The sequence below is a fragment of the Pygoscelis adeliae genome, unplaced genomic scaffold (genome assembly GCF_000699105.1).
Source record: "Pygoscelis adeliae isolate BGI_AS28 unplaced genomic scaffold, ASM69910v1 Scaffold1, whole genome shotgun sequence".
NCBI classification, from domain to species: domain Eukaryota; kingdom Metazoa; phylum Chordata; class Aves; order Sphenisciformes; family Spheniscidae; genus Pygoscelis; species Pygoscelis adeliae.
Genome location: NW_008824051.1, coordinates 2,276,134 through 2,289,392, shown reverse-complemented (window position 1 = coordinate 2,289,392; position 13,259 = coordinate 2,276,134). Strand labels below are relative to the sequence as shown.

Sequence of the window (13,259 nt, the reverse complement as noted above, 5' to 3'; positions counted from 1 at the left end):
CCCAAAAAAAAAAAAACAAACAGCAGGATGTCGTAAAAGATTCCACACCTGGGCAAGAACAGCCAAAATGCTGGATCTTCCAGAAAACCCCTACTTAAAATAACACCCACAACAGCAACATGTTATTTAAAAGTAGCAAAGCCCCGCTTCTTTCAGCACTTTCTTTGTGAAGGACCTGGGCTACATGAAGGCACTTGATGCAGTCACTGGTTCACCAGGGCTGCAGGGCAGGACTGGGGACCCATCCCCACTGGGGTCTCAGAGTGTAACCTGGCCCTCCCACACCTGCAGCAGCTCTCTGCACCTCACAGGGCACCAAACAGGAACAGGGAAGAGAAAGGGGAGAGGGGCAAAACAAAGCAATCACACAAGGAAATGCATCATGGAAGATTTTTCATGGTTATCCCAGTGTGAATGGAGCCCTAGTGAGTGCATGCTGACCCAGAAATCAAAAAGACAACCAATATTACCTGAAATTTGTGGAGTCTCCTCCTGTCTGTGTCTAATTTCAGGACACACTGTGATTATCAACAAAACATCTTTGGCCCATATTAAGCAGTGAGGAGGAAAAAATTTCATTCTAAAAGTGCAAGATTCTTAAAGGATTTTTTTTTCTTTTTCCTTGTCTTCTGCCATGAGCCCTTCAGGAGAAATGACAGGCTGAGCAACTCTGCGCCATGTCTCAGTCCATTTCTCAGAAATAGGAACTCCCCGTAGGCACTCCTGGGACTCACATGCAGGAGGTCACAGGGAGGCCCTGTCTCCTGCTGCTGCTGCTGCCAGCAGCAGGACCAGAGATAAATCCTTACTCAGTCCCACCTGGGCCAGTGACCTGAGGCCCCAAAACTATAAACTCAAGATCACTTCCATCCTGCTTCTGGCTTCAGCCAGCAAATCACCTTGTTCCACAACTTTCTCTCTTCCATGGAAATTTCATTTGCAGCTACATGGAGCAGAAGGCAAAGCTAGGAAACAGCATCGACCTGCTGTGGCTGTAGCACTGCTATGGACCAAGGCAAATGAAAGCCTGCTCTCACATCTTTATACTGTGACTGCTTTGGAGTGGTTTCAGTAGTTCCCTTGGACATCTGGGCTGTCTGGGCTCAGAGGCACTAGGAAAAAAATGTTTCTAACTTACCTTTACACTGAGAGGGAAAAAGAGTGAACAGGGGGCTTTCTTACCAGTCGTCACTGCTGAGCCATGTGAGTGCGTTGAGCAGCGCCTGCTGTGGCTGAGGGAAGGGTCTGACTTCCCGGGTGTTCCCACTCTCTAAGTCCGTAACAATGGCTGGCAGTGAGTTCGCTGTAAGGAGAGGGTCAGACACTAGCATCGGATGCCTCGGGGCAAGGCACCCCGCCACCGAGAAGACTGCAATCCAGTCTCCCAGCCAAGATTACATATGGGTGCAAACTGGCATTGGTTCAGAGACTTCCCTGCTGTCTGGCTCATTGCTTTCCCCAGCACCCAACCATCTCCCAGTCACCCCCAGCTGGGCACCAGCTCCTTGTGTAAACCTGAAAATTGCACACATAGAGCCAGCTCCCAAGACCATATAGATACCACAGCCAGCTTGCAGATTCATAGTGCCACAGAGCTCACACTCACTGGGAGCCAGTGCCGCCCAGCAGGACTTGTTACTCCAGGACTAAGCTCCTGAGATGTGCACATACCTCCCTGTATCCCTTCCCTGTTACCTGGAGCACTGGGGACAGAGGCACCCTGTAACTTTCCGAGGAAACACTTCCAGCTGCCCGCAGTGAGCACCAAGCCTGAACAACTGAGTCCTGCTGGGCTCAGGCAAATCCCCAAGGAGCAACCACCTGGGAACAGTGATACCTGACTCTCTAAATCTGACAGTGCCTCTGTTTCCATTTACTTCAAATATTCTAGACAGCAGGCAGCTGAGTGCACATACATTTTAGCATACTATTGGGAAAGTAGTAGTTTATGGATTTTGCTATTTTCCAAGCATTATGAATATTTACTATTTCAGAGGTACCCACTGGCTGTATTTCGAAGACGGTGAAGTGAGATTTATTTGTCATCAAATGTACTTGTTTGCAAACTGTGCAATGCCTAAGCTTTCTCTTGTGGAAAAATGCAATTTCTAGTCTAGATAGTTGTAACAAAAAAGCCTTCCAAATGTGAACTGAGAATAAAAATATGTAAATATAGATACAAATTGTTGGAAAACACACTCTCTTGATGATAAATATACAAGGTATAAGAAAATTCAGATGATAAATGCATTTGTTGTGAAACCTATTTGTCATCAAAAGAACCATAGGTCAAAAATTTCATGTCTTGCACTCAAAAGCTCATTTTCTAAAGTATAGATGAAAACATCTGAGCTGTCTAAAAGTATTGAGTATAAATATTGCACAGAATCTAGATGAACTGTTATGGACTCTGTAGGGTTTTTATACTACCTTGCGTGTTCTACAAAGTATGGAGGATGGAAGAACTATAAAATCAAAAATATGCAGGTGGGGACTAATTTGGATGTCACCGATATCACTGTCACTGGCATTAGCGATGTCACTGCACGAGTATGTACATATACACCTCTATATTCAATATGAACGGAGAGTCACGTCAGGCTAGTTCTGGTCAATTTTGAAAACTGGAGTAGCATCACTAGAAAAGAGCATTCAAAGTATCATTCTTAGCTCCCTTTTTCTTAACTCATGCTGTTCAGGATCATAGCACAAGGTAGGCTACCCACAAAGGAGAGACGAGAATCACTATGGACTCACTCTCTGCTGTATATTTATTGCAGGTAGCAAACAGCCTGGGAGCACGAGGCAGCCTCTCCTGCATGTCATCTGCTACACACAGCCACCATATTTGGGTGGGGTGACAGAAGGGGCACTGCTTGTTCCCAGTTTGCATTGCAGGCGGTGGGATGAGAGAGGCTAGAAGCTGTTAAGCACTTGTAGGTGCAATAGCATGATGGTACCAAGTCACTAATTTCCATGCAGAGACAACCCTCGCTGCGATGGTAGAAAAGCTGGCTGGAGAGCCAGACAGCAGCACAGACAGAGGGCCAAGACGGTGAGTAGCTAACTGATCATGGTGGTACACATATGTGCACAGTGAACACACCCTGCCAGACTGCACCGGGGCTCAGCCCTGCAGTTACAGCTGCCTCCTGGCACCAGTGTTATATCTTGGCCTATCAGTATGTACAAAAGCTAGAGCTTAAGGCTTTACCACTACTTTATTCAGCTCAACTTTCCAACAGATCTGTAAGCACCAACTGCTCCAGTATCACCAGGCTGGAGTGGATCCAAAGCAGATTTGCTCTCAATCCTCAGGACAGGCTTTGGACCCGAGATCCTACCTGTGGTTGGGGAATGAGGCACTTTGTGAGTGGGCTCACCTGAGGAGTTGCGCGGGAAGCTGCCACCCTGGCTGACAACGGGGATGCTGGGCAGTGAGGGCCTGTTGACCTGCTTCCTCAAGGCAGTACCAGCTCTTGCTCTGCGTGCATTGCTCGTGCTGGGGGGAATGGGAACTGTGCCATTGACAGGCAGTGGGCCAAAGCCTGCAGAGACCAAAAAGGACTTTGTAAGTGGAGAGTGCTGGACAGGGTGGCTATGGGCTTGGAAAGGGCTAGAAATCTTGCTGGAGCTGGGTAACATCCCTTTGTTGTCCCAGGCAACTCCAAGCATAACAGTTGCACACTAACATGGGACAGTGATCACAGAATCATAGAATAGTTTGGGTTGGAAAGGACCTCTAAAGGTCATCTAGTCCAACCCCCCTGCAATGAGCAGGGACATCTTCAACTAGACCAGGTTGCTCAGAGCCCCGTCCAACCTGACCTTGAATGTTTCCAGGGATGGGGCATCCACCACCTCTCTGGGCAACCTGTTCCAGTGTTTCACCACCCTCAGCGTCAAAAATTTCTTCCTTGTATCTAGTCTAAATCTGCCCCCCTTTAGTTTAAAACTGAATGCAGTTGATGCTTTCCCTAAGAAATGAGGAAAACTCAGTACTGCTTTTCTTTTGCTTTCCTGTTTCAGAGGCTGGATAGGGAAGTTACATTTCTGGGGATCCCACCTCAGCACTCCTCACCAGCATTTCACGAAATAATAGCAAGAAAAAGAGCAGATAACCTTGTCCGATGCCCTTGGGCTGAGTTCCCTGCTGCTGCACTCACGGTAGCACGTGCAGCAGTACAATCAGAGCCCGTCAGCTGCAATTAAGTCAGTAACACTGCTTGCTCATGTGGGTAAAACATAAGCACTGGCGAAGGGCTCCAGCATGGCTCTGCAATGCGAGCTACTCAGCAGGGAGTGGTGTGAGCAGGATAATCTGTCCTATCACGTGAGCAATATCTTTTGTGTTTTAATTAGAAATAGTTTAATTTTGTTTCTTCCAGGTTGCACCTTGGTTGAAAAGCATTCTTGTGGACTCACCCATTTACCTTTCCTGGAGGCTACTAGAGAGTCTGAAGCCCCACTGTAGTTTGCAAAACAGAATTATCTAGTCTGAAAGACTTTATAGGAGAAGGGGGGAAGGTGATATTCTGTGACTGACTCAGTGTGGGCCATGGGCAAGACACATCATGCCTTTGTATTTGTCTTTGGAAAACGGAAATAAATTCTATTCAAACTTCCATGCAGATGCAAGTGTAACAGCCTCCCAGTCTGATTTCACAGATATTTGGAACACTATGCAAATAGCAAGCAAGTGAACAAAAAGGCCCACAATTACAGCACCCACTTACTTTCTTCAGCTGCATCCCTAGGGTCAACACTCTGTGTAGGGAGCTGCAAGGACTTTTCCTTTTCTCTCTCTTTCTCCCTCTCTCTACGCAAAAGCTCCATCTCTTTCATTCGCTTTTGTATTTTCTTCTGAGTTGACTTGGACAAGACAACATGGATCTAGATGCAATGGAAATACGTCATGGAGCATAAAGAGAGATACACAAACCATACACAACACCTCATCAGGAACACAGTGGTAGAGTGTCATCGTCTTTAATCCAGCTCCATATACATCCCAGTAGTTTCAGAAGAATTCCTCCTTTCCTCACCTTGGCATACAATTACACCCAGTGATGTATAACACTTCATTGCTATAACCTTCCACTGGTCCAAGGTACTGTTTCTCAGTCTATGTCAGGAAGCCCTGCTTGAACCAAGAAAGTCATAGGAGTGCTCCAAGATGTATGAAGAGCTCACATTACCAGTGAACAGGCAGTTCAATTCCTACAGGCCAGGGCGGCAGAATAAAAACCATCTGCAATAACCAGCAATGAGAGGTAATTTGCTGTTTCTTAACACTCATGGCCAGTAATTGCAGCTGCTTCTCACTTCCTTGCTTCTGAAGGACTCAGCTGCTCTCTGAGAACACGAGTCCAAAAACGGAGTCATGTGAAAACAAGTTTGAGAAACATTGGTCTTAATGAATAGAAAAATTGAGAATGAGAGGGCTGTGAGATACAGCAAGAAAGGTAACCAAGGAAAAGCAAGCTCTCCCATTTTATTTTGCAGTCTTGCTTACACTCAACATTATAATCTTTGCTTCTGTACTTCCAAACGTGCATTTTGCACATGTTCACTGAGGTGGTAACTTGCTCTGCCATTCAGATCTGCTCTAAATTGGCCTTCATACACAAAGAATGCTTCTTGCGTAACCTTAGCACTATCTCCCAACCAGTGACTTCTGCACCAATGAAAATACTCAAGCAATTGCTCTGTAGCTGTCAAATGTATTCCCAAGAGAATCTACTCCCTAAGAGAGGAAGATGATGATTTTCAGTGACATTTTGTGCTAAGCACTGAACAGTCACTGAAAAGGAAGCCTGCTCACCCCTTTCCTTAGCCCTTACCCTTCCATTGCTGTCCTTCAAGTCGTCGTCACTCAGAAGGCAAGGGCTCACGATATGATCTATCTCCTCGGCCTGGCTGAGTGGGAGGCTTGTTAACGGTGGCACAGGTTCACGTAGATGTCTGGCAGACTTCATGCCGCCACCACCAACGTGATGCTGGAGAACAGGCAAGATGGGTTCCAGAGTCTGGTGCTCTGATAAGACATGGATATAGATTGTGTATGAGAACAGCAAGGAACATATCACCTCTCCAAACAGATGGGGTGCTACCATATTACACTGGCAGCAGAAATTACATTAGTCTGTTGACCATCAGACTCAAACGTACTGCATGATAAAGGCCTTAGCCCTTGGCTTCTAGTGAGCAGCTGTGTTTGATAGAGAAGAGCAGAGAGATGGAGATTGCCCTTGCCAAAAAGATTCTTATGTGTTCCTATCCATTTTGATTTTAGTAAACATCCTCTTTTTCCCAGTAACTAGAAGAACACCTGGTTTTTAATAGCTATATGCCTTTGTAGAGGTAAGCATCAACATTTCCTCCTCTTTGCTGAAATATTTTAGAGGGCATTTAAAGAAAAGCTTAGGATTGCTAGAGTGATACCAAAACCAGAATTGTGTTCTTGAAGTTAGAGAATTCATTTTCCCCAAGGAGTTTCATTCTAAATTGTAGCAGATCAGCCCACTTTCTGGGCAGCCTGACTGAAGGCTGATTTTCTTGATGGGAATAGCACGGTGCAGCTCATTCTGAAATACTCTCCAACAGAGCTGTTAAAACTCGGAGAACTAATCATTCCTTACATGGCTTCACAGATTATAAAATCATGTGATAGCCAAGCAGTAAAAAAGGAATAACTTTCTTAAACCTGGATTTTTTTTCCCTGCGGAATGGTCAGGTCAATAATAAAAGAGAGAGAGAGATGGTTTAACAATATAGCTCATTTCTAGCCCAGAATGTGTCCTGCAAAAATGTCACCTTACTTAGCAATACTTCTCCCCAGTTGCATTCAGCATCCTAGCTGCATATCAGCAGTAAAGCAATCATTCCTATGGGGCATGCCCATGATTTGGCAGAACTAACACTGAGCTGAGGGATCAGTGGATCTTATCCCTTTTTCTGCATCAGCAAAATTATTTGTTAAATTCTCATCTCTCCTATCACTACAAACCCACAGATGGCAAAGGGACAGCAACAGTGTCATTGAGGTTTTCAACTTAAAAGTATCGGCTGACACAAATGCACCAGACACTGCATTTTGTCATGCAGAACTCTTATTGCTAGTGATAATGCAAGGCAGGGAAGGGGGAGAAGCCAGTAGGCATCTCTTACCCCAGCCTCAGTTTGCAATACTGACATATGCAGATAGAGTAGGGGAAGAGATTTGTAATCATAAATGTAGCATATGTGGTTTGAGGTAAATGAGTTGCAAAAAGGGAACCTCAGTTCATTACTCAGCATTTAATTTAGGCTTGTGCTTTAAGAGAATGGAAAGCTCAGATCCTGCATAAGCTGGATCCTTTTTTAAGTCTCTTTCTCTGTAAATAGAAAATTCACAAGGACTTCCTATGACACAAAGTTTCACTATTTCTCCCAGTGCAAAAATAGGCAATGTTGAATCTACTTCAGATCTCAAAGGGTTCAGTTCAGAAACCGCTCCAAGGGAAGGTTTTCTCCTTCAAGTGTAGGAGGAAGGAGTGGGAACACTTCTCATTTCACGCGAAATGCCCCATTTTTCTCTAATCTTTGTGACATTACAGAGCATGCAGGGAGATAAAAGGTATGAGCATGAGGTACAGGGAAGGTTTTCTCCTTCAAGTGTAGGAGAAAGGAGTGGGAACATTTCTCATTTCATGAGAAATGCCCCGTTTTTCTCTAATGTTTGTGACCTTACAGAGCATGCAGGGACATAAAAGGTATGAGCATGAGGTAGAGGAACTTTTTCTTTTCCTGCTGTGCATTTCCCGGGCCCCAAGGTACCCTTCCAGCTCCTGCCATTCATAACCCCATGCTGGAGTCATTTTCACTGGATCACCAGAGCACATTTCCCAGTGACTGAGCTCTGGGGGTGCCGTCTAAGCACATCAAGGAATTGAAAAACGTTACAGGATGGTTTTCAACCGAACTTTCACAGTGCCACCCATGGGTCAGGATTCCTATGGTCATTTTAAGACAGCCATGCCCTGTACCTACCTAGATATTTAAGGGTCTTCTCTTCACTTCTTCTGCCTGATCTTGGCCTTAAGAAAATTGAGGATAAAATATATGAGGAGTTAGAAAGAGAAGGGGCGGTAGCATTAAAGGAGGCAAACTTTCTTAGCATGGTTGTTCTGATGAAGGAGGAAACGCAACCCATAAAACCAACAATATGCAAAACTGATTAATTGCCATTAAACTTTCAGTTGCTGGAGTCACACAGAGCTCATCAAGCTCCAGCTGAAACACAGGAGTCATTCTTCAGTTTGGGCCTTAATTATCCAATTCTGCTGTCTCTCATTTTGGAGCTAAGTGGCTCTCACATACATCCTTTCTGAATCAGCAAGAGATGTTAAGCCAGTCATAAGTCTGTATTGAGGGCAGCTACCTTTATACTGCTACAGAAGCCTAACTTTGCGTGGTCATGACTTCAACTGATGACAGTGTCTTGTTACACATGGCAATACCACTGCTGTCTCCTGAGAATAACATTACACCTCCCTGCTTTTTCAAGAAGAAAAAGGGTTTTTCCAACTCAACTGGTAGGTAAATATATTCAGATTGCACTTTAAAAGCCATGCTGAAGCTTTTAAATTGGAACTATATTTCTATGACTCCTTATTTATTGTTATAACTATAGTAAGGTTGACAGCTAGAGTTCCCCACACATATCCATGCAAATATCTTTTCATCAGTTACAGCCCTATAACTGTTCTCTAGCACCTTGCCCCCTTTGATCTTAAAACCATATGTAAATACTAAACATCTATAGGATTATACATCTATAAACCGAGATTTATCTGGACTCTCATTTCACAGTGAAGGCCCAGACACAAAGAAGTTACAACTGACATTTACAGAAGCAGCATCTGAATTTGCAGACAGCTCTACAATAGCCAATATTTGCCCTAACATATTCTTGCAGGTACAGAAATTGGCAGTCAAAGATCACACACAAAACCAGATGTTGTATTCAGATCCATGCAACACAGTTCTCAAATGGCATCACAAAGATTACAGAATGAATCAGTACCAGAGTCCAGCAGAGGACCTGCTTTTAAGGTCCTCTTAAGTCCTGCCTCCTCCTCCTCCTCCCCCCGCCCTCCCTGCCCTTAGAGTGTTATGATGCTAGTTTTGACATTGTGCTGGAACATCATAGATATGCAAAATGGTGAATGTACAGAAGTTTGCACAAATATATTGGAGAGCTGACTGTGGAAAGTAACCTCATGAGACGAGAAGTGCGAGGTGAACCGCATATTGGAGAAGCAGACACCTTAGCTTACCTCATCTCCAGGGCCTCTTGGCCCAGGTGCTGAGAGCTTGGGATAGGCACTGCAGCACTGCCAGGATCCCCATCAGATGGTGTCGCTGACTTGGGGATAGGGGGAATCAAAGCCATTCCCAGTGACTTCTTCCCATCCTCACCACTGCAACACCAGGACAGCAGGGAAGCCTGGAAACAGTAGAACGCAGTGCTCAGCTCAAGCATCCAGCCTTCTGCCTTTGATGCCACAAGAAGTTTAGCCATGCTCTTAGCTAGGACTTGGCAGGAAAAGTCAAACTGATGGAGCAGCTTGGCCTAGGATGGGCAATGGAAAGGGAAATGGTGAGTCAGAGACCGTGTCGCACATTGCCAGCTCTCTCCCCTTGCTCTCCTCTCTGGCAGTGGCTGCATTCCCACCTGGCATCCATCTACTTGGCATAAGGATGTTCTGGGGTGCCGTTGCCTCTATTAGCCTTTCTGATGTTACGAGAATGGGTTTAGACCACTATCATCTCCCTGTCCCTAAAGCGCCTACCAGCCATTGCAGAACTCCGTCCAAGTCCCCACAAAGTCATTTTGCATGCTGACAAAACCTGCTTTTCTCAAGCCCATAATTTTTTCTGCCTCGCCCTTCCTACAGTCTCCCACCAGCCTTTTGGCCCAGATGCTAATGTGTTCTCTGGATGCTCAGTGCTCTCCAGCTCCCACACAGTTCATCATCTCAAGCTCACTGTCATTTATTAAGTTCAGCAGAGCTCCCTACCCTGCTGCTCTGTGTAAGGTCTCTCTGCCTGCTTGAAACTACTTCAGGCTCCCCATGCCATGGCTAGGAAGGGGGATGGAGGGAGCAGGGGCAGACACACACCCTTCCTTAGTATCCCATCGTTCTTGTCACAGCTGAAGAGCCAAATCAGGACCTGTTCAAACTCCAGTAAAACCAACAGAGTTAATGTCAGGGATACATTTGGCCCTGTATCTCCAAGGCTGAAATCAAGTACGTTAGGCTTTTATTGGTTATCCTGTTTACAAAAGCTGTTATTCATCTGCCTTCTCCTGCCCACCACGGCAAAACCAAACAACTGCAGCTTCTGTCCCTCCTGCAAAGGCGATCGAATGGATGGTGTCTGGACTCCATTCCCCATGGCCAGAATTGCCAGTTCTCATCACTTACCCCTGGGCAGACCCATGGAAGAGGATAAAGCTGCACAGTGGCTGCTGAACTCTAGAAATATTAGAGATAACTGTGCAGAAAGACATTGCTGTACAACTCAAAAGCTGAGACAACCTGAAGTTGAGTTTGCAGGACTGCCTGCTCCAGCAAACATCTTTTTCCATCTAAACCAGACAGAGCTGATATAAAAAGCCACCAAGACACTGGTGTGTCTTCAACAGTAACCGCAATGTACAGATGGTTCACAGATACATGTATTTTACTAACTGTAGAAGGATATGCTTGACCAGGTTAGACACATTTAGTTGCTCTGACTGGTTGCTGGTGTTTTCTCAGTCATAAAACACAGCAGGAGCCACGAGAGAGCACAGAAACTATTTAAAGACCTCTTCTCCTATTGATATATGCTGAGGACATAAAGTCTGCAGTACACATGTTGCAAAGACAGCCTGAAGCGCAATGTCCAGCTGAGCTCTTCCTTGGCTCAACTGTCTGCCTGCCGATGGGAAGTAGTGAATTAATTCCTTTGTTTTGCTTTGCTTGCGTGCGTGACTGTTGCTCTACCTATTAAACTGTTTTTATCTCAACCCACGAGTTTTCTCACTTTTACCCTTCCAATTCTCTCCCCCATCCCACTGGTGGGGGGGTGAGCGAGCGGCTGCGTGGTGCTCAGTTGCCAACTGGGGTTAAACCACGACAACATGATTTGGCTTGGTTTCCTTACTTTATATCCTTTTCCCTCTGACATCAGCTCCTTGTCATCCCCATCACTGTCATCACAGCCTGTGCTGTTTTCCCCATGCTCCTGCTCTCCGTTGCTCATCCTGCTGGGCTCTGAGGAAGGAAGGCTGTCCTGGATGGGAGGCATGGGCTTGGAGGTTGTCAGGAGCCTCTGGGAAGCTGACGTGGAAACTGCTGGCTTCAGGGTAACTCCCTTAGGGTCACTGCAGTCAGTCAGGCCTGCAAAGCAGAGACGCAAAGTGGAGACACAAAGAGCAATAGAAGCAGCACTGCAAAACTAAAGCACCTGAAGCTAGAGATTTCATTGGACAGATTTCTTGGAAACTTCTAAATAACTGCACAGGGCAACATGCTCATGCTGGCAGCCACTTGAAGAAGGCCAGTGGAGAGCACTTACCCACTTCCACAGAGCCACCAGAGGAACACCCTGGTCCTCTGGGCTCCCATCAGACAACAGAGAGGCCACAGACCTGTACTTACCCAGAATAAGTCACCTGCACATACACTCTCCTGCTCCTCTCCCTGCCCCACAGTTGTACCCCCTTACAGCAACAGGAGGGCTATGCAGGGGACTGAGAGCAGGGAAGGTTATTGCAGGGGGGCACATGCAAGGGAGAACTGTTCACTGGGAATGTGTGCTAGCTCTCTAGGCTGGGAAAAGACCCTTCTTCCCGCAGGAGAGCGGGCAGGCTCCCGCCTTACCTTCCTGTGAGGCTAACAGACCCTCAGACATCCTCCCCGTCTTCAGCTTGTCCTCAATCTGAATGGTTTCCAGGGCAGCGCTGCTCGCCTCCCTCTCTCGGAGGTCCTGGGTCAGGGCTTGGTGAGAAAGGTGGGAGACATCACCTCCACCCATAGCGCTGAGGTTGTTCACACTAGCCTTGCTGTCCCAGCCATCCAGGGGAGAGATGGCCCTTGGGTATGGAGGTTTCCCAACTCCAACCCCATGCCATGAACTAGGATGCTTCTTCATCTGGGTTGTTAATATGGACTGAAAAGAAGCTGTAGATCAGGTAAAAGGGAAGAAGTGAGTTAGTTGACCTCACACCTTTACAATTAACCCATCTAATTAGTGAGGCATTCAAGGGTTTTTTAACCATTCAGAAGATCAGTTTGTTTTTATTTTTCATAAAACTAGCATCAGTTTAATTCTTCTGAACAGCACTGAGCTAGCAAGCCAGGAGAGAGAGGTTGAAGGCCCCACTGGTAAGAGGGGAAAAAAGATTCCCATTTCAGGACTTGGCTTCTGTGAAGACTACCGGTAAAGACCCACACGGTGCTACTGGTACATGTGGAAAGCAGAGAGACATCTCAGCAAGCAGGCAGACCTTGCCAGTGTTTCTACAGCACCATCCCATCCTCAAGGTCAGATCTGATGGGCAAGCAGAGGAAGAACTGGGAATTTAGCTATGGCAAGACATTGATAGCAAGGATAGAAACAGAACTCACATCTCATTACCATGCCCGATTTATGGCCGGTCGGGCCACAGTCCCTGTCCCGGCTAGCAGTGGTAGTGATTTGGCTACTGTTGATAAAGGAGAAAGCATAATGAACTAATGATAGAGAGATGTGATGCATTTGCACCACTGGAGGAGGGCAGGATCATCTGCAGGCTCTGTGTCAGCCACCTACTCTGACACAGAGCCAGCATATGAGGACTGACCTCCAAGGACAATTTCTCCCTGAAATCAGGTTATTTTTTTTTCATTTGGCTGAGGCCACCATTGCATATTCAACCCCTTTCCATCCTCACCTTCTTCTTCAGTGGTCCAGCTGCTGCCACAAAACTGCAAGTTCGAATCAACGCTTCCACCTCGCAGAGCTGTGTATCTGGGTTTGAATCTGTGAACACTCCCACAGTAGACAGCAACTGGGCTATGGTACTTAGCTTGAAAATAAGGACAGTACAAATTTGCAGCAAGTAATACGGTGAGGAAAAAACAGACACCTCTTCTCCACAGAAGACTAGCACACCAGTAGTGACCTGCAGTCCTGGCCTCTGCAACGGTCTGAACTCACGCTGTTCTGACTGGTGAGGCGCTTGC

General features: G+C 46.2%; 1 protein-coding gene across 1 annotated transcript in view; it reads right to left on the bottom strand.

The window, feature by feature from the left end:
* The window catches only part of FAM179A (family with sequence similarity 179, member A), a 29,798-nt gene that overhangs the window by 15,602 nt on the left and 937 nt on the right, over nt 1–13,259 (bottom strand). The window contains exons 2-10 of the mRNA XM_009333622.1: nt 12,952–13,102; nt 11,916–12,127; nt 11,197–11,432; nt 9,321–9,490; nt 8,032–8,078; nt 5,844–6,037; nt 4,737–4,893; nt 3,384–3,548; nt 1,183–1,303 (exon numbers count right to left, since the gene is read on the bottom strand). Of these exons, the coding sequence (XP_009331897.1) occupies nt 1,183–1,303; nt 3,384–3,548; nt 4,737–4,893; nt 5,844–6,037; nt 8,032–8,078; nt 9,321–9,490; nt 11,197–11,432; nt 11,916–12,127; nt 12,952–13,102 (1,453 nt within the window). The remainder of the gene's footprint in view (nt 1–1,182; nt 1,304–3,383; nt 3,549–4,736; nt 4,894–5,843; nt 6,038–8,031; nt 8,079–9,320; nt 9,491–11,196; nt 11,433–11,915; nt 12,128–12,951; nt 13,103–13,259) is intronic.